The 21,773-nt window shown below is 41.3% G+C and overlaps 1 protein-coding gene across 3 annotated transcripts in view; it reads right to left on the reverse strand.

Annotated features, from left to right (window-relative positions):
* The window catches only part of TBC1D8 (TBC1 domain family member 8), a 62,020-nt gene that overhangs the window by 4,653 nt on the left and 35,594 nt on the right, over positions 1–21,773 (reverse strand). For all 3 annotated transcript variants that reach the window (XM_019529523.1, XM_019529521.1, XM_019529522.1), the window contains 11 exons: positions 15,793–16,000; positions 13,567–13,761; positions 11,900–12,076; positions 9,930–10,080; positions 8,805–9,019; positions 7,792–7,909; positions 4,543–4,828; positions 3,878–4,007; positions 3,477–3,575; positions 3,108–3,176; positions 824–1,064 (listed from right to left, as the gene is read on the reverse strand). In XM_019529523.1, the coding sequence (XP_019385068.1) occupies positions 824–1,064; positions 3,108–3,176; positions 3,477–3,575; positions 3,878–4,007; positions 4,543–4,828; positions 7,792–7,909; positions 8,805–9,019; positions 9,930–10,080; positions 11,900–12,076; positions 13,567–13,761; positions 15,793–16,000 (1,889 nt within the window). The remainder of the gene's footprint in view (positions 1–823; positions 1,065–3,107; positions 3,177–3,476; positions 3,576–3,877; positions 4,008–4,542; positions 4,829–7,791; positions 7,910–8,804; positions 9,020–9,929; positions 10,081–11,899; positions 12,077–13,566; positions 13,762–15,792; positions 16,001–21,773) is intronic.

The raw sequence follows: 21,773 nt of genomic DNA on the forward strand, positions 1-21,773 counted from the left end.
ACCAGGAATAATGGTCACAAGCTGGCAGAGGGTAGATTTAGGCTAGATATCAGGAGGCCCTACTTCATGGTCAGGGCAGCTAGGATCTGGAACCAAATTCCAAGAGAAGTGGTGCAGGCTCCTACCCTGGGGTTTTTTAAGAGGTTAGATGAATACCTTGCTGGGGTCGTTTGACCCCAGTACTCTTTCTTGCCATGGCGGGGGGTCGGACTAGATGATCTACTCAGGTCCCTTCCGACCCTAGAAACTATGAAACTATTAATGGGTTTTATATCACACTATCATATGCCCTCTCAACCTTCTCCTTTCCAAACTCAAGAGCCCCAGCCTTTTTTTGTCTTCTGGTATGGCAACTGCTTCAGGCCCCTGATCGTTTTGGTTGCTCTTCTCTGTACCTTTTCTAATTCTACCTTTTGGGGATGTGGAAACCAAAACTGCACATAGAATTCAAGATGTGGGTGCACCGTGGATTTGTATAATGGCATGGTGACAGTCTCCATATTGTTTTCAATTCCCTTCTGAATGACGGAACATTTTATTTATGCCCAACATTTCCAGCAAAATATTAAACTGCTTCCTGTCAAACAGAATTGCGATTTATAATATGACGTTCAAACAGATCCTCCTGTCATCTTTTAATTCTAATCTACAACAAGTAATTGAAACGAAGTGAAATCAGTCAAGAACAGAGATTGGTTAAACCATGCTTCTCAACAGAAATGCATGCCCTCCTCTTGCTTGTGTTACATTAAAAGAAAAGCAGAGCACTCTTCCCACTTCTTCCCCCCAACATCCAGTTAGATTGCTACAAAGAGGCACATACCTAAGCAGCAAGCCAGCCCTTTGAATTCAATGAGATGGTCCATGTTTTCATCCAGCAGTCGGAACATCCTTTCAGCTAGGACTTCAGTGTGTTCCCCACATGTCCATGGCGAGACAAGTTTGTAAAGGTTAGTAAACTGCTGATGGTCTAGTCTATACTGCTCAGCATAAGCTCTGCTTGGGTCATGTCTCTCAATTACTGGACTAGTCAAATCCCAGTAGCAGCTTATTAGATGTTCTCTCTAAAAGGAAATCAGAGGCAGTAGAGAAAAAAGCATTAGAACATGTAATATATATTACAGACAGCATAATCCATGCTTATCGAAGTAGAATGGCGTATTGAAATTGTGCATTAATGTAGTGAGACCAAGATAATGCCAAACAGAAAAGCCACTGTACTAAAATATTTCTTCTTAGTTATCCAGTGGTTATTGCTATGAGTGACACATATATGAGACATACACAGAGTCAAGTAAATATTCATTACTAAACAGGCAACTGTTTGCACACATCTAAGCATGTATAAGAGATTACTGTATCTCAGGTATATATCTAGACTGATGTAAATACACGGGGATTATGAGCAGACACACATGAATCTTGTATGCTAGTGCCTGACTAGTAGGTAGCAGGAAGCAGTTAAAAGCTCATCTGCCATAAGGAAACAGTTGTCCCAGGTAAAGTGCACAGAGACACAACTTTACCAGTGTTATATTACCCCAGTTTTCTGAGAAAACAGCCCTCTGTCATCAAGTAAATCAGGGGTGTCAAAAGTCATTCAGGACTTTTTGCAGGTCAGAAAGCCCATGAGTGATGGTGGAGGCATTGATGCCTGTGGCTACCAGAGGTCTACACAGTTCCAGAACCCAGGGGGTTAATGCAGCCACCCCCAACACCCTTCACTTCCCCTGCTACTGACAGGAGTCACAAATGAGGATTAAAGATTCAGTGGTGAGCAACAGGGGGTCTTGAGGGAAGTGGCAGCAAGGTCAGTGCCCCAGGTACCAAAGTTATTTAATGCAGTAGCTCCAGTCACAAGCCCCACAAGCCAAATCCAGCTCACAACGGCAAGTCATCTAGTCCACAAGAAGCCCTGGGGGCCGGAAGACCCACTTCAGCAGACTAGACCCTGCCTGTGGCCTGGATGTTTGACACCTCTGAAGGAAGGGGCTGCATATCACCTGTCACTCCTTGCTTAAACTGCTCTACGTGCTTCTCATGTCCAGGGTCTAGATGAAAGGAATACTATGAAGCTTTTATGATTCCTCACTCACCTTGCTCCTTTCAGAGCGCCCAGAAGCAGGGAAGTTAAACAGAGTAGAAATACAGTCCTAAAACAGTCAGAACCCAGACAACTATGAATGAATGACAAGCATCAAGGTCAATTTTGCTTATCTGTGTGGTCCTTAAGAGTGTGAAACTAAAGGTTTTTGGTACTAGTTGCTGAACAGGATGGGTTGTGCAGTCAGCTATACTATGCATTGTGAAACTGGAGGTGAAAGTTGTTGGGAGTATAATAGAAGCCAAATCTCACATAGCTGTTTCTTGGAGTTCAGTTAGAAGGGAAGAAGACAAGGCTCAAGACCTGATCTAAGCCCCACTGATTTAAATGATTGTTTCTTTTGCTCTACACCAAGGGTCGTCAACTGGGGTACCCTAGGGGGTACGTGTGGTCAGGCAAGGACAGAGCGCCACTGCCTCCCAGGAGCAGGGCCAGGGAAGGGCAAGAGCAACGGCACCCCTCCGTGGGGGTGGGAAAGCTCACATGCAGTGGCTGCTGCCCCCACACACCAGCCTGGTGAGCTTCTCCGTCCAGCAGAGGGGTGCCGCTGTCCTCACCCCAGCCCAGTCCCTGCCCTGGCCCTGCTCCTGGGAAGTGGCGGCACTCCATCCCTACCCGCCCGTGCACCGTCTCTGCCTCCCCTCTCAGCACCTGGCCACATGCTCCTTCCCTGGTCCCCACTTGGTGTCTGGCTGCACACACCCTCCCACCCCCAGCATCTGGCAAGGCATTCCCTCCCCGCCCCAATCAGCGTCCACCCACCGGGGGTACTTAGACTAAAACAGGTTGAAAAGTTCTGCTCTATGCATTCCAACTGAAAAGCCAGAGGAAGGAGACTGTAGGGCAAAGTTTGGCATCTCATCCCATAACACCACCACCAATAAAGGGTGCTGCAGCTCTACATCTACATCCAGTACAAGCCCAAATAACAGCCAGCAAATTAAACCCATAAGCCTGGCATAGTTTTTTTCCCTTTTACCCCATATTTCCTGGGCACACCAACCTTAAACAAGTCATACAATTCCTCCAAGTGTTCAGGAACAATTGAAACATCTGGGATGACAACTCTGAGCTTAAAGGGAAAGAAGGAGAAAACATACTGGTGGTGAATACAAGCAGTACTAGCAGATAAGCAAGCATGTGCCCTCCCACACTGCTGTACTCTGCAAGAAAAGGAGCACTGGTGATTTCATGCCTCTTCCCTTTCTTTTATCTTCCTGATGGACTTTATGCATAAAGCCATAAAAAAGCACTCACACTCAAGATGGCAAGAAAAAGGGCAAAAAAGCACCCGGTACTGCTTCTCCCTTCACTAAAGTTAAATTAAGAGTCAATCTTAAAAAACAATTAAAACCTACAACATTCTACATACCACATTTTGCTTGGTTGTATCCTCATGGCTTTGTAGAACACGAATCCTGTGTCTATAGCGCATTTGCTCAATCAGATCCACAGAGTAGTCTCCAAATTTCTAGAGTACAGGAATAGATTTTTAATCAATCTGAAAATGTAAACTTCAAAGTGTTATTAGTCCTAGGGAAAATGGATTTTTTAATGCTGTATTTAAACATCCAGCTTATTTCCTTAAGTACTTCTATCAGGCCAATTGCTGTAGCATTTGAGAACATCATTCAAGGAGTTAGTCAGTAGATGCTTAAAGTATGAGTCTACCATACATACAACATCCTAGCATAGTTTAACTACCACACAGAAAGAAACATTTAAAATGCTCTCTGAATGGAAAGTTCAGCAGATTCCAATTTTTAATTTTACCTCGTAGGAATCACGGATCAGGTCAGCTACTTCTGTCACTGCACAGGGTTCTTGATCATCACTGAAAAAGGTGTGGTGATTTTTGAAAGGTGACAGAGGGCTTTCTTCATTTTTAACATGATCTAAAAATCTGAAGGGAAAAACCGTTATATATTCAGATTACTCCACTACATATTCTTTTCACAGCATAATAAAAATAAGTACAATATTCTGGCTTGGGTCCCAGTGGAAATATACTGATTTTTTTATGCTTATATACTTCAGAATGCTTCAGTTATTACTCATACTTAAAGCTGCAATGCAGCCAATGACTAAATACAGAAACCTCCTAAGGAAGAACAGTTCTCACCTTCATGATGCCTGAAGCAGGAAGTGCCTCACTCCAGGGAAGAAACTAAGAGCAATGGTAAATACTGAACACTGATGCAGTCCATGCAGCCCTCCAGCACTGCCAGGAAGAGTGCCAAGGGATGCATCTAAACCCATTGTGTAAATCAGACTTTGAAAACAACAGCAAAAAGCTGAACTTACTAGAAGCTTGTGCAAATGCTCCAGAACATCCTTCTCTTATGGTCAACACACAATCCATATTTCTTGGTACCACATTTTAAGGTAAGACAATCTGTAAGTCTGGCAACACTACACCGTGAGACAAAGGAACGTACCTGCTAAGAATCATCAAGGCTTGCCCATCGTCCTTGCTGTTACACAGCTCCACTGCATTAGCTTCAAGAACAGCCAAGCCTAACTGGAAGATAGCTTTGATTCCGTCAAAGAAAAAGCAGTCTACAGCATTCACAGCACTTTCTAGGGGCATGATGCTGAGAAAAAGGGTAAGGAACCATGAAAGAGAAATGGAACTGAGCGTGGTCAAATCTTTCATGTGTTCAGCCAGTTCTGGAAGTCGCTCTTTTATAAGCTCTTCAAATGCCGACTGGTCTACCTGAGCACCTGTAAATCATGATGAAATTGTATTGAAACTGGGGTTTAGGAAAGCCAAAGAATTCAGAATTTTTGTTTAGCTGCAAATCATAAGCTGACAAATAATTAAAAATATATCCATCTGGAACACCAAGATATGCACACGTCTGACATGAGTAACCCACTGTCCTGCTGATACGAATCCCATCCCTGCCTTTGGCATCACATCTATAATTCCTATCGTAAACTCCTCTGTACGAGGACTGTGTCATTTGCTATTTGGACTTCATACTGTTTTGGGTGCTATAAAATCATAATAGCAGCAGCTGCTATTTTCTGGCTAAATCACACATCATAGCTAAGTACTAGCAAAAACAATTCTGAAAGAGCTGTTTTACTGTTCAACTTGGGATCTATGCAATAAAAAGAAAGCAAAGCAAGCATCCCTCTGGTGCATGTACCCAATGTACATATTCATCATCTAAAAACAAAACGAGCAGCAGAGTTTCCATACTAGGCTGGAAAATGTGTAAATGCACTTGAAGGATGGATTTAGGTGCTCCACGACAGGGATTTTAAGAACATCTACCTTGTATTATGCCCCACGTTAAGTTTTCCTCTCAGTGTTAAAAGCAATCATTTCAGCAGGAGCACATTCAGGCCCTGGCCCAGCCTGTTAGAGTGCTGAGAAGCCCCACCGGAGTTAATGGATGTGCCTATAGTGGCAAAGAACCATGCGAGAGAGCACTGCCATGCAACACGGCATACCTGCTCCATGCAAAATAGGTACATTTAAATAAATTAAATAAATAATGCACTCACTGCTCTGAAAGGATGCAGTGTAACCACCATTAGTACGGAGCTGGTCATGCACCAAGCACTTTCTACCTCAGATACATATACTGATGTACCATATTGGGCAACTACATTACATCCTTTTGGAGTGCAGCACAGCAGTCATATTGTGCACTGGGGCTCTCCCTAGCCCCATCCTTGGGACCATGTGGTCAAGGTACCAAGATGTGCAGCTTCACATAGATAGCATAACTCATGGCAGTGAGACATGCAATACAAGCCCCTTGCTTTAAAGATGTTTACTTTATACAAACATCATTAGCTTTGCCAATTATTTTCTGCTCTTTCCATGATACACTGATACATGTCACTCAGAACGTCTGCTGCCCAAATGCATCATTTCTGACAGGAAACCAAACAGTTCAGTTACTGTTTGCAAATTCTGAAGTATCGGGTGCAGCATTTGTCCTCCTGAGCACTGTTACAAGGAGACATGCCAGCGGTGGCAGAACAGAAGTTATGCTACCAACTGAGACAAGAATTCAAAATTGTAATAATTTGAGTGCTCAGAAATATCCTTAGATTTTCTGGAGGACCAATATAGATGGTGTTCCTACCCTGAAGAAGATACCCTCTAAACTCAGTCATGAGTTATCACAAGGATCATAAACAGACAAAAGAAATAGGGAGAGAGAGAAAAAGGAAGGACAAGTAATAAGATCTCCTGGTGACTTGGAAAAAGGTGGCTTCAGCTGGGCAATGTAAACTAAAGCTTAAGGGAGCTAGCGCTCAGATATAATGAGACACACTGAGCTGCTAGAAGTGATCAGAAGAAGGAAATGATAACTTGGCACAGACACAGAGAGGGTTATGTAAATTCAGGGTCAGCTTGGATTTGGGTGAGTATGTTATGTCCTGGTATGGGACATACCGTACCATTGCTTGGACGTAAAAAAGGCAGCACAGCCAGATGAGAGGAATAGGGTCAGGAGCTGCACCAGGTCAGAATCACAAGATTGTATTACAGCGAAGACCAACGCAAGGTGGACTTCTATCAGATGTCAAAAACACAATTTGAGATTTTGAGAAAGGAGACAGGTTTGGAGTAGAGAAAGAATTTGGACATAAACAGCATCAAGACAGTAGCTGAAGTCTTTTACTTATAGAAGAGGAAAAAGTTGACTGACTGACAGGATATAACCAATGTCCAATCCACCAGCCAACTGGTGGTGTCACTAAGCAACACCATTTAATTTTACTAGCAGACTTCTATGGCAGCACTGCTTTAAATTTAAGCTTGCTGCCTGTTCAGCAATATGATGATGCAAAAGCAGACAAATAAACACTAACACTATGCTTAAAAAGAGAACTTCTCCAACACATCAAAACACAGAAGTATATATGTTCCATTTCAAAAAAGGTGGAGGAAGACAAGAAATGGCAAACAATGAGCTTTCCCTCCACCCCCAGGAGCACACTCCTAAAATTACTGTGTAAAATAATCTCTTTAACATTTCTGCAATGTGCATGTGGCTACATGTTCTGCACACACAACTTAAATATGCATTTCTAGAAGTTTAACCTACGTATACTGCAGGGCAGCTAGGCACACTCCAGATGCAGTACAGGGCATAGGAGACTGGAAGACTTATATTTATTTGCCAATATTGCATGTCCATGTGAAAAATACTCTGAAATTTAAGAAACAGTTTGATATCTGTTCTCTCGCTAGTGTAATTTTTACTAAGCCTATACATTTTCAACATTCAGATAAAGCAAACATAGTTACTAAAACAGATCCTCCCAACCAGCTAGGATAGAGAGTCCAAAATTGGCAAAAACTAAAACTGTTAAGATTAGCAAGTAGTTATCTTGTGTTAAATCTGTCACTGATCTAATTAAAAGCAGACAAAAAGCACAGCACCTCCCTAACCAGCCAGGCTGTGGACTAATAAGTCTTGGGCAAGTCTTCCAGTATCTCTGATAACACATGCTCTGAAACTGATATGGAACAGAGCAAAGTGGCCTCCACACAATATGTAAGTGGTGTCCTCAGGTACCAATCCACACATGGCATTTTGGACCGTTCTAAACAAAAGCAAAATACCAAGCACTTTTTCATGCCAATGCCACCCAGTATTTTAGCCACCCATTCCTGGTGTCATATTTTTATGAAAGAATGGAAGCAAAAATCTTACCGATCACTCGGTGGTTGAAGTAATCTGGCAGCATTCTCTCACACACTGCAACCAATAGCCAAAAGGCTTCCTCTTCTTTGGCATACAGCAGTAAGACAGATGTCAAAATATTCATAGACTTATGAGGTCAAAGAAAAAAAAACATGGAATTTATTAGTTACAAAAACTAAACTTTCTCCAAGAGCTCCTCAAATCGGGGCTGTGTTCTAAACGTAACAAAATTAATTTATGTACTACACCCCATGTCTGATGGTTTCTTACTGCCTTCAACTATATAGAGGTAACAATTTATGAAAAAAGCTTAAAGGATAATATAAAGTGAATAGACTTTTAGCAATTTAATTGAGAGTTAAGCCACAGGTGGCTTTGCAAGTTCATACACACTGTTTTCATACTAGCAACACAACCCAGCTATGGAAAATACAGAATTCTACTTTGTTAAGACACGAATTGGGCATTTGATTGCGTCCAACCACAATTCTCCTGCTTGCAGAGATGGAACATAAATAAGGGGGAACTGTTCTGTTCCCCGGGCAAAACTCAGGGAGCTGGAGCAAAGACAGAGAAATTATTGTAGCAAACTAGCTGGTAATTACTGCACTGGTACTCTATATTCCGCCACCCAGTTGGAAAGAGGAAAGGAGAATTTCAGTTCATCAAATACTTTCACAGATCCCCTGTACAAAGCATAGTTTTGCAGAACACATTGCTTTGCTCACTTGCTAAGCACTGTATGAGAAACTTGTACTCAACGTGCTACCAATAGTAGAAGCAAAACTCTGAATCTGCCAGGGGCACACATCTGTGCAGTCAAATGGTGCCATTTGTATACATGCATTTTTCAAAGTAAAGGGTACTTAATATGTAAGCAAAATATTTTAAATATGTAGAAAAGTAAATTATTTACACCAAAAGCATTACTTTAAGATGATGATACTCTGAAATAATGATAAAAGCAAGTTGAGACTCTTCCCTAGAAAGACGAAAACCTGTCACCATGTGCTAATGCTTACCTGACAGTATCCTATTTTGGGGTTCCTATGAGCATAAGCAGTCAGGACTCTCCTCAAAGCTGCTATCCCTGTTTCACTCTGGAAGGTAGGGTGCTCAGGCAGTGAGCGATGCAGGTCACGTTCGATCTCCTCTGTTGCTATGCAACACTTGCCCATTGAGGCCTCTACTAAATTTTCATAGTAACCAGGATGTGAAGCAAGATCAGTCACAGCATCTGAGAACCACAGTAAGAGGAAATGTCAAGCAAATTAGGATGCTTTTAAGTACAATGTTGTTAAAGGGAAGTATTAGTCTAAAGAAAGTGTGTGGAGAAGCTGTTTACTTCCAGGTCTGTAATTAATATTAGGCACTACATGCAATTAGTGAAGTCCTGAACCTAAATTCAGATAAAACAGTGGAGATGATTTTCTGAAGTTCAACAGTTCCCGTGAAAAGAAACAGGTATAATTAAAAACTAAACAGAAGACAAAATCAGGTTGGGATTGAGTTTGTACTATACAACATCCCCAGGTGAAAGCATTACTGGCCTTACATATACACACCATATCCACATACGCCATGCACTGAAAATGTTTAATGTGTACTTTGGTTTCAGACAAACTCAAGATCACATTATACGGAATAATGCTGCCCAAAGACAGCAGTCAGCAATATAGCTTGGCCTTTCCTATATCCAGTTTCTACTGCTCCTGCCAATGTTCCTTGAAAAGCTGCAGCACGGGTGACTTCAAGATGCCACTTAATTTGCAATAAATTAGGTTGAGCTAAGCTTAAATCAATATTTATGCTGCAATCTAATTGCCCCATCATTAAGACATGAAGGCAGTTTATACCAATTAAGTTGCTGAAATAGGTGCTGCTATTTAAATATTTCTGTATATCACTGAATAATTATAACACACAAATAAAAGTGTCCTTATTTTGTCCAGCCAGGTAGGTATCACTGTAGCAACTGAGCAACCCTCTACCACTCCCATTCAACTAGAGTACATCATGTACCAAAACATCTGAAGACATTTCTCCTGTGCTGAAAAACTATCTGGAGGTTTCACGCCTAGCTGCAAGTTTTGCGGTGTTCAGATGCGGATCCTAGCTACTGCCAACAACTTCTACAGAGGTCTCACCTGAAAAGAGGAGCCAGAGTTCACCTCGTAAAGATTCGGGGATTCCCATGGCAACAAGCTTTCTGATTTTCTCTGTACGAAACATGCACACAGTTCTGCCATATTCTGCAAAATGATCATTCCACAGACTCTCTTTTACTCTCTCCTTGAACTGGCAATAAAATAAAGAGGTTTTAAAAAAAATACACCCCATGTTTTTCAAGGCCTTGTATATAAAAGAAATTAAATCCTTCAGATTTGTCCCTTTCATTAGTGAATTGTGCATCATGGATTGTGAAAGCAGGCATAGGAGGTCTGCATCAAATGGACAAATCTTGATCCATTTTGCCCTTGGGTCAAAACTTTTGCAGTTCCACCACTCAAGAGCAGACCAGCAGAGCCCCACTATAGACCAGAACCCAGCTCTACAAGGACCCCTCTGCAGCTGGAAAAATGCAGAAAAACAAGCACTATGTGCCACATTTTCTTCCATAGTTCAGGGGTTCCCAAAACCTTTTTCTTACCGAGTAGCCCCTTCCAGGTTTACCAGCTGCCCACATGCCTCTACCAGCATACGTTTGATATTTTAACCCCTTAAATGCCAATTATTATAATGAAAATTAAATCTACCATTACACAATTCCTCCCATGTACACCCCAGACATGTCTTACATACACAGTTTGGGAACCCCTGCCATAGTTTGTGTTAATTAAGAGGCCAGAAGTCACAATGACTACTCAACAATCAGACAGCTAAGTGGAATGCAGCAGCTCTGTACTCTGGACAATAGTGCAACCCTCACTGTCATGGACTGAACCAAAGGCCTGCAAAAAAGCCCTCTAGGAACTTACAGTACCAAAAGATGAGGTTGTCAGAAGCAGAAATGATTTGTTGTTAAGCATTTGATAGGGACAGTTTTGAAAGAGCATCCCTGCATTCAAGCAGGGGGTTGGACAAGATGAACCTTGGAGTCTCTTATAACAATGATTTTATTACCCCAGTGATCACAAAGAAGAAAGCTAAAAACTTATTTCTGCAGAAAAGCAGCACTGACATTTTTAGGCTCTGCAAATCAACTGGGAATTTGGAGGGGATATGAAACGAGCTCTGTTAAAAAAAGGTCCATTGCTAGGGCCTGGCATAATACTCTGAAATCTTTGTTTACTCTATTAGGTCGTAATGAAGGTTGCCATTACAATTATAATAAAATATCATAGATGATAGGCAGTAATAAAACAAACCCCAATAAGTGTCATTACTCCAATTAATATATACAAACATATGGCCTGGTCCCTATCCTCTATCAAAAGTTTTTCCTTGATGAAGATTTAAAAGCAATTAAAAAGGTACCACCTATTTTCTTTTCATGGAATCATTCAATAAGAAAAAGTCATGATACAGAGACACTACTTTGGGGGAGAAGGTGGGGGCTGATAAATATATATTTATCAAAGAAAAACCAGCCAGGGGAGGGACCCAACACAAATATGAGCTTACATTTTAAGCTTGCTCACACACACACACACACACACCCCACACACACCCCCCGTATACGTAACTGTATTAAAAAAGGAAAAAAAACTATTTGATTTTGTTTCAGTTGCCACAGCTGTCACGTGTTTCTTGTGCATCATACCCCCTGAATATACTATGCACCTTGTTTCTGAAAGGCAGAATGAAGAAAAAAGGATCTTTCTTTAGAGTAACTGAGTAGCAGCAGCTAGGGAGCAGAGCCTGCTCGTGTTCTGCTCCCTGTTAAGATGGGTGCAGATTTTACTTTCATCCGTAAATCAGCAGAAGCTATTCTCATCATATTTCCCACATATAATACACACGACTATATTCAGCAGCAGTTTTATTGAGGGGGGAAAGCGTGTGCAATGTCGTACAAAAACACTTTGTTTAAGACCAAAAGTATTTTTTACTAAAGTATTTTGTTTAAGATCTGGTCAAAAATCCTATATCATAGCCACATGCCACTTTTACATACCTTCCTGAACTCTTCAGTTCCTGGCTGAGGCACGTTTGACCTCAATTCCTCTGAATTTAGCAAGTGACTGCCATCCTTTCCAGCATCATTTCCATCCATGTTTTTTGAAGCCACTATTCCTGTACTGTCAGACTCACAGTTACCGAACACAGACGTTGAATGAAATGTGGGAGAGGTCTGCAATGCAGGATTGAAGAAAAATTTCAAAAGGATAACAAAAACCACTCCGTATTCACAGTGTTCAAGGCAAACAATAGCCAATGGGAACTAATAAAGCTGAACAACTCTGCTATAATCTTGGACTCAATTTTTCAAACTTGGGCTCCTGAACTGAAGTACTTAAATCCACAATTTGGCATGCCAGTAAGTACAGTCCATTGCAGTCACCATCACCATTTCGTTGAGAACTTACAATCAAATAGCTGGAGTCTAGTGCCATGATTTTTGGAAAAGACAGACCAAATGAAGAGTTCTTTTCTATTTTGTTTCATAGCCAAGTTAGCCAGCAGCTTTTAAGACTGGATTCTTTCATAGCACAGCATTAGCTGGCACACTCAAAGGTTTTAACAAGCTACTCCACAACAGACACATACAGATCGTTCTGGGACTACCAGGGGAAAGGTTGGAGAATGTCAGCAACTGGGTGGGAAGGGTGCCCAGGACACTGCCATGGGAACTGGTAATCCTGGCAGCCATTCAAGATTTAGCTGGGGACAGGCCAACTGTTGACCAAATAACTGCCAAGTTTCCAGAGTAGAGGAAACAGTTATTTAGCTAATTGTAGGGTGAAGGAAGAGGAAAAAAATTAAAATTTGAGAGGAAGGTTGATTTTTCAAGGATAGGGGCACACTGGGAAACAGGCAAGCTGTAGACAGTGTCACCTAGAGGAATGAGTAAGGGAGAAAAAACAGAGGGCGAGCTGGAGAAGCCTGGGATCTCCCAACAGGCAGGACAGTGGCAACATTTCCACATCTCTTGCTACTAAGAAAAGGAGAAAACACGTGGGAGATGCTTCCTAGAGGCACAAGAGCACAGAGAAAACACAAAATGCTGTTTTCTGAAAATGCTGGAGTTGGAATTCACAACCACTAGACTTTTCCCAGGGCAATAAACTTCAGGCAAAGTTATCTGAAGGATGGGGTTTCTCAGCTTCCAGTACATTTAGCTACACCCCCAGTCAGTATGCCGTTCAAAAAGGAGCATACTGAAATCTCCCAACATTCCTAAGAATACCAAGAATGCCCTGCTCCCTCCACCTTCTTTTAGGTAACTCCTAGCATCTTGGATCCTCTTGTGGATTGTCCCAAGAAAACATTTTGAAATATAAACAGCTATGTTTTCAGGACATGCTTGCTCATCTGTATTTGTTCTGTGCATCTGTAAAAATGCTCAAAGCACAGGCATCCTGACAGCTTGTAGAAGAACAATAAGAAAGAATTTATTATAGTTAGCTGTATTCAGTACCTACCATATCTGACTTAGCACAGAGGAATAGCCATATGATACAAAGAAATAGTTACTTTAAAACACAAATTACTAGTAAATGGTGCTAACAAGCTTCTGACCAATTTTCTGCTCCAGTTAAAATTTTGAACGAAAGGATACAGGATGACAGACAAATAGCCAAATACCACCAATGAGCAGCGTGCAGTACAAAAGCTTAGTACCGTGTCCTTATTTTTCAGGCTGTTGTAATATACTGGGTTGCTGGCATTGACTTGCTTTAGTCTCTGAAGCAGGTTCTCCACCAAGCTGTCCCTGTCCTTCAGTTCAATGAACTGAAAGGCCATTTTGCTCCTTATACTAATAATGACTGGATTAGGGAGGAGGCTAGTATCTTCCATCTTCTCAATGCTGACCACCTGTTCCAGAAACATAATGTAAAATGCATTACCATCATCCCCACATTCACAGCAATGTCTTGATACACTGTTTGCATGTTGAAATGTACAAAATGGCACGGATTTCTACCACTACTCAAGACTGCATTTTCTTGATGAGACGCATCTTACAAAGCAAAATTCTGAAATAAAATTAAAGAGATCAATAATTATTTCACCTCCCTGCTTCAGTCTAAGGTCTCTGGAAAATCTTAGCTACTGCCACTAGTGATTTTGAAAGCTCACTTGAAAAACTTAAAGGGATCCAAATTAACAAAACTCCTGGGTATCTGCCCTCTTAAATTCAGTCCTATTTAAGTGTCTTGGACTAGACACTCCTTATCCCCCCCATAAAACAAAATCATCCAAAATCAGAAAGCTTTTTTGCAAACCTTCCCCATCAACTTTTTTCGGGGGTGATATTTAATACAAAAAAATTAAAATGAGAATTAGAATGGAATCAGCACAAGCAAATTCTTAAAAAAAATGAGGAATTTTAGCCCAATGGCACACAATTACACCATTAAACAGAACTGTTGGACACTCAGCAAAATAAAAAGCTTCCACCCTCAGTTATATACCATATATCATCTACATTTCTTGTACACTTTCAAAGACCGTCACTGGAAGAGAAGTCATTAGACTCAGGATATCATTTGGGCGTTGTGCTATTATTGGTTGAGTCCCAAAGTCAGATCTATTAAGAAATCACAACTGAACACACAATGATCAAAAAAAGCTCAAAGAATAGAGATCCTAGGAGTTTGCAGAAGAACAATAAGAAAGAATTTATTACAAATTAGTTAGCTGTATTCAGTAATGTTTCTGAATTAGCACAGAGTTGAAATATATAAAAAAAAAACCAAAACAAACCCAAGTCATATGCCACTCTAGTACATTAAAAATAGGTAACTAGCAGTGTAATTTGCTATTAAAAAGAGATAGACTAATTAGAAACCCTGAAATTCTCTTATTAATTGAAAGCTAGTCCATTTGTGGCAAGTGGAAAGTGCCAGGGATTCTGATGAAAACAGAATACAGTTCTATCAAATAAACATTGATTTTGGTTACGAAAATCTGTAGGTAAAAAAATATAAAGTCACCGAAAGGACTTGAATATCCTGTTAGTATGTTATAAATATGGGTGACTGGTGACCTAGATTTTTTAAAAACAAAGGTAGCTTCTAAACAGGGTCTGTAGCAAGAATCCTATACCACAGGCACTGGATAGCCTACAATAAAGCAGAGACTGGAAACTCCATCCCAAGTCTCTTCCATATCATTCTCTCAGGTAGGGCAACACTTAATGCCTCCGCTGCCAAACAGACATGTACTTGTTGCCCCCTTTATTTCCACCCCATGAATATGCCCTTGCAACCTATGCTGATCTCAGATCTGTTGGTAGTCTACATATCTGTTCTCACGTGTTCTATGACTGTGGAAGGGTCATAGGCTTGGTGGGGAAGATTATGCATGGAGTGTGCCTATATTCATTTATACATAGAGTCAGAGTCAATAACAGAGGGAACCATGTCACTGTCATCCATATCTGTGTCCAGCATCCAGCAACACCAGACCCCAATCTCTGCACACTGTTAACAAAATTACAAAATTCCCAATATTGAAACTTTTAATACTCATGCTTCCAGCTGGGAACATCCCCTCTACCTAATGAAGCGGCTAGGAGGATTAAGAGCTTTTATTCATTTAAAAAAAGATGGGGCAACACCATTTCTCAAGCAGATTATCTTGTTTTGCAAGATTCCTCATTATTGTGTCATGCTATATTAGCTGGCTAGCCTACATCTTGATTAGTGCGTTGCCTTATTGAATTCCACTTTCAGGAATTCATTTTCTAGGCCCAGAACTAGCCTTGTAACGCTCCTCCTCTCATACCTTACACACGCACACAGCAAAACTTTTTTGCAAGGTAATCATTTAATTGATAGTAGAGGTCTGGATCAGCAGAAAACCACACAAGATATAAAATGGAAAAAGAAAATTAAATTCTACCTCTCTAAGTGGGATAAGAACATCACAGCAGCCACTTTCTTTGCTGGTGAAGCAGATATAGCTGTCTGATGCACACATCCTTCCTGCTGTGTGACAGCGACTAAATGGAGTCCACAGAGAACAGTCCAAAACTTCATGTACCATCTCCTTCCTTGGCAGCCTGAAGAAGGCCCGGAAAAACTCATTCTGTGCTCTGGCTTCAAGATCCCTTTTAATAGGAGCAGGAGAGACATAACAGGAAATTAAAATTAAAAAAAAAGCTTGAATCCAAACATCAAAACTTTGAGTCCAGATCCAATTATCTAAAAAAAAAAAAAATCACCAAGAATATATAACGTGGAATAAGAGTGCCGCATGCAGCAAGCTTTGTTGCTACCCACATCCTTGTAATACACATAGCTGTAGGGATTATGAACGTCTAAGTTCAGAATAACTTATCAGCACTTGATCACTTTATAATTAAAAGGAAAAAGCAAGGATCCTACCTAAAAAGAAGGGAGAGAATACAAATAAATGTATGCAGTCTCTTCACTGCCAAAACCTATGGCAGACTAGGTGTTAAATTGGAGACCTGTAACCTTGGTGCAGGGGAGAAGGGGGCAGAGGCTTTGCAGCAGTGGTTCTGTTACTGTTGGGTTCAGCAATTGTTCCAGAAGACAACCAAGGAGGCTTTTAGTTTTAATAACCATACCGTTCTCTTCCCCTTCTCAGAAAAGCAAGGAATTGATGAGGATTTTTTATTTTGACAATTTGGGGGTCCTGAATTCCCCAGCAATATAAGCAGCTTTCCACTGCCAAGCCTAGATACCTGCACCTGGACCCAGAAAGGATTGATGTGCACATTAGCCTGATACTTCTGCTACAGAGAACAGCAGCAAAACAGTTATCTAAAAATGACATTGAAAGTGTCATCAGTAAGCTTCAGAGTTAGCAGTCATTGAGATGAGTCAGAGACAGTGAACACCACTTGCAGATGTGGGTTGCCTTTCAGCTAGGATTTGAAAGGTCCCCCCCACTTCCCATCCCCACCTTCCTTCCACAGCTGGAAAGCATGTATAACAACGTCAAAAATATGAACAATAAGTTTCTGAACCTTAGTTACACAGAAGATTTGCAAATGAACCATTCTGCAGCAGCTCCTATAACCATACAACATATGTTTTTATCTACAGGGCCCTGATTATTACACCGCATATGATAGCTTCAGTTAGGCAAAGCCCCAAAAACTGTAGGTTTCCAAAAGAACAGACAAAATTCATGCCTATTTACTAATATTAAGCTGTTGAAGGTTAAATTCTACGATCCTCTTTACAAGATGCGTTTTCCTGGCACAGCTCACCTTAAGGCAACAGGGAAGACAGAAAGAATGCAAAACGTGGGCTGCATGGAGGGAGTGGCTGCCACTACTGCACACTGGCAAAGCAAGGAGCAGCACAGCAAAAAAGACCCCTCTGACCAGGTTATTTAGGTGTAAAGAGGCTATGCAGCATGCTGTCCTTTTGCAATAAATGAGGCAAGTCCCTTTTTGTTAGCTCATCTAAGGCAGGAAAGCAAAAATGTAGAGTCCTCGTCCCAGATCTGAGACTGATGTGTGGGGAAGAGGTTTCATGCAGCTATTTAAGGCCTGATTGCGGAAAAGTGAAGCTGCGTGATACGAGGAGAGAGGAACCTGAGAATAAAACTGGGAAAAAAAGGGGAAGGAGGCTCTCTAGCTAATGCAGAAGAGACAGAATACACTTGACCAGCATTTTTGATCTCTTATCTTCATTCCTCAGGTTATCCAAGGAAAACGGTTATCCAAAAAGGCTCCGACTGATTAAAAAAGAACAGAGGAACATTTTTTTTTAATAGAGGAAGGCAAAGGTTAGTTTGAGATCAAAATTTCCACAGGCAAAGAAACTCTGATGAGTGCATGCAGTGATCTACTATTGTGACGAGGCTGGATCAGGATATGCCTCAGTTAGCTCAGCACAAAAATATTTTCCATTTCGGCACAACACAGATGAATGCTAGCAATAGCCTCAGCAGCCAGGTCTGTGTAAGGCCATGTTTTCTCCTAGTTCCTATGCCAAGAAGGTAAGTGACCTACTGACACTATCAGTTCTGCATCTTCCAAACCTGGATATTAAAAATAAGGATTGTATATAGTGGAATGGCAGCTTTGCTATAGTTATGGTAGAAAGTTGCTTGCTAGTAAAAAGTAATCAATTCTAAGTGCTCCAAAAGTCTACACATTGACTCCAAGTGTTTTGGAAGTCTTTGCACCTCCTCAGGATGCAGGGTCAGGCCAATAGCCCAGATTTATGGTCTTCTGGGCAAGGGGTTCCTTTGCCTCAGTTTCCTGCTCCTTCCAGGGTAATTCCAGCTGGTACATGTCCAAAACAACAACTCTAAAAAGAACAATATGTACACATACAACGAGACTTGGCTCTGGTGGAACAAGAGAGTTTCCAGTGTTCGCATGCAGCTGAAGTTGGGGGCTATTTCACCCTTCTCTAAGCCCCTTATTCTGGAAACAGCTGCGTGGAACCTCCTCTCCACACATCAATCTCAGATCTGGGACAACAACAAGAACTCTACAGCCCAGACCTGGGACAAGGACTCTACTGTCCAGTGCCACTCCACATATGCCTCAGATCAGCATATGAACCCCTCAGAGCCCTGCCACTTCCTTATGTCCCCCATTCACACCAGTGCCAAAGGGAGCTAGAGCTGGGACAGTAGGTTTGGGGTTATGAGAGTAAGAGTTTAAGGGTGGTCAGAGTAATAGTCACGCTGAAGGGAATGGTTGATCTGTATAGGAGTGGTGCTGGACCCAAGCACATGGAAAAAAAAAAAAAAACCATAGGAGGGAATGTTAGAGAAGTGTAGGGAGAGGCAAGGTAGAAAGGAAGCTGTCAGCACTGGGAAGGGGAGAGGGGGGTTACAAGTGAGACCCAAGAGAAAACCAGCCCAAGACTTTCAGTCTATGTTTGTCATCAGCTAGCAAAACACTGCTTTTCCCCAATTTGCCCTCCCTGCTAAATTAATGGTGGAGGAAAACTGTGGCCACTAGCTTGAATATGGCTCAGTTGTGGCAAACATCTGATGAACAAAGTCAAAACAAGAAAATAAGCACACTTTCAGTAGTAGTTGGGTAACCCAGCTGGAGCTTCTGAATGCTGTTCTGTGTGCATTTTCTCCCTCTTTCTAGTCAAGGAAAGATGTTTGTAGGAGAAAGGACGCTCAGTTATTCTCATTTTACAGATACAGAAGAAATGAAAAGGTGTTATTGTCTCTAGACTGCAAAGGAGATTTACAGTAAAGCTAAAAATTGAACCCAGATTTGTCCTGATTCCTGGCGCAGTGCTGTACAAAACCAAAGTCAAGCATGGAAATCTTCTATTATGCACATAGCTTTAGTACAAGTTTTCAGTCGAACTTCAATTAATGAGAGCGTGTGCACACATGGCATGCCCAAATCAAGAAAGGAAAATAAATCTAGTGCATCTGAAGTGTCATAGAAGTTGCACAAATTAACAAAAAAAAAAAAAATCCTACTGCTGAGCCAGGTACCAGGCAAATATTATTCATTCTCACTGCAATCAGTTTCACTGAGATAAGAAAATGTGTGTTTGGATCCTTCTGAGCTACTGGAGGTCTGGCTAGAGTTTTGTTAGTGTAGAGGAAAGACAGTAACTTAAATAAAGAGACATGACCACAGAGAGATGCTGGGTATCTCAACCAAAAAAAGGCCCTGAAGCATTTTGAAATATTTTGTCATAGTCCCCTAGCTCTGTATCCATGCCCCTCTCTCAGCTTAAAATTTCTTTCCACTTTAAAGCCAATCTAAATGTATAAATGGCTTTCCTCGTGGCATGACAACAAGCAGTGCAACACCAAAGAAACATCTGTTAATGGAGAAAGTTGGTACACGTTAGCCTCCCAGAATTGGGGAAGGAGGCCAATTTTAACATGATTTCAACTGCCTATCCCGAATGACTCACAAAACAGGATCAGAGAGTGGTGCCAAAGGAGACCACACCTTATCCACTACTGCTGTAAAGAAAAGTGCCGAGACGGAAGCCAGCTTTGGGGAATGTGAAATCCAGGAAAAAACCAGAAAGAGTGGAAACACAAGAATGAAAGACTGTCACGTATTCCCTAACTTGGGCCCAGCTGCAAGGAGTCTGAAGCTGCACTAAAGGATAGTATTTCTTTTCAGGTGAATGAATTCTATACAACTACCATTCAACAAGCCACCTCTTCATAAGCGTATCCACATTAAACTGCAGCATGTAAGATGTGCGTGCACCATACTTCAAGATAAGGTGTAACACAAAGTCAGCTCCTGAAATGGGACAGTAACCTGCTAAATGGTGCAAACAGAAGTGAGCCCACAGCATTAGCTATCTCAAAGTTGCTCAGTAATGATCCCATTACCACTGGAGAGACGTTAAAATGATTCAGACAGAAGGGGACCCAAACTGAAATGCTGAAGTGTGCACTAAAGATCTTCCACTTCCCCAAAGCAGGAATTCCTACGTGGAGTCTTAAAATCACAACACAAAACAACAACACAGGGCTTTCTAATGTCATGGGTCAGCCTGCTGAGTCTTCTGACCTCATGCAAGCCATCTCAGTTCTGCCCGGTGTTCCCACTTTTATCAGATGCCACCTTTTCTCACTGGGACACACAAAAACCACGGGAAGTCAAATAACAAAATAAAACTAAATACACATAACAACCAATATGGAAAGAAGAGATCTATAAAAGGTCATTTTCTTCTCTCCAACAGACAACTCCCTTCTTTTTAAATATAGACTCCTGACTTGCACATTACTGGAGTCCAGGATCCTCTCCGATTCGAGCATAGCAAGTCAACTACCAAGGATGAAATGTAATAGCTCCTACTATGCACGTTAAAAGCTACCTTCTATAAGGGTTTTATTTAAACAATGCACATATAACAGACAAAATAATGGCTAACAGTATTTGAATACTTCAGATTGAGTCATCACTGCCAAATATATTTTTCCTCTATTTTATACCCCAATATAAAAAGTCATCTTGGCTAAATCTCAGATTTGTTGAATCACGAGCTATTCACAAAGCACGAATGCAGCTACAGATATGAGTAGAGCCAGTGTTCTGTGCGTAGATATCGAAAAGTTATGCAGGATTTTTCCCTGAACAAGATATCCCCCACTTTCGCTCTTGCCTCCCCCAATTCAAGTGCCAAAACCTTAAGAGATGTCTTAAAAGAATGAAACACAGTACTATAGTATAAGTGTTTCATGCAATACAGGAACATCAAGTCCTTCTGACCACATGGATTTTATGGGTATAAATTGGGAAATACAACTGAACGATTGTTGTTTTCCTTTCCGAAGAAATGATACGGACTGATATACGTGACATGGATTTTTAGGTGTGCGTTATCTTTCACTGAACCAGTTAGGTAGTTTTAGACACGGTTTTGAAATGCAGAGCCTATTTCCTGGACCATCATGACTAAGTCACCCCAACACTAGCACATTTGTGGTATAAACTAATTCAAACAGTTTCCATTCAGCTTGGAGTGTTAAACAAGTGTTAAAGAATTGCTACTATCACAAAACATTTTGCTTCAGGTACTCTGGATTGCTAACTCATAATTTACACCTGAAGAAAAAGAATTCAAGGCAGTTACAGCCCTTAGAAATGTCCTCTCCCAGCGCACCATAATGTCCTGTGTGCACTCAATACCATTTCTCCTCAGGCGACTTCCCCAATTAAGACTTATGCTAAATGAATCATGAAAGAAATAGAAATAGAAAGCTAAAGAAAGTAGTAACTAGAATTTGTTTTCTCCCTCTCTCTCTCTCCGACTTTGACAAGCTCAAGAGGCTAGTCGGTCAGGCCCTCAGGGACCATGACCCCAGGGAGATGGGAGTTCAAGAAGAGTGGTTGCTTCTCAAAGGAAGCGATCCTCAGTGCACAAGCTAAATCTATTCCAACA

This window comes from Crocodylus porosus, unplaced genomic scaffold, assembly GCF_001723895.1.
Source record: "Crocodylus porosus isolate Cpor-Errol unplaced genomic scaffold, CroPor_comp1, whole genome shotgun sequence".
Lineage (NCBI taxonomy): Eukaryota > Metazoa > Chordata > Crocodylia > Crocodylidae > Crocodylus > Crocodylus porosus.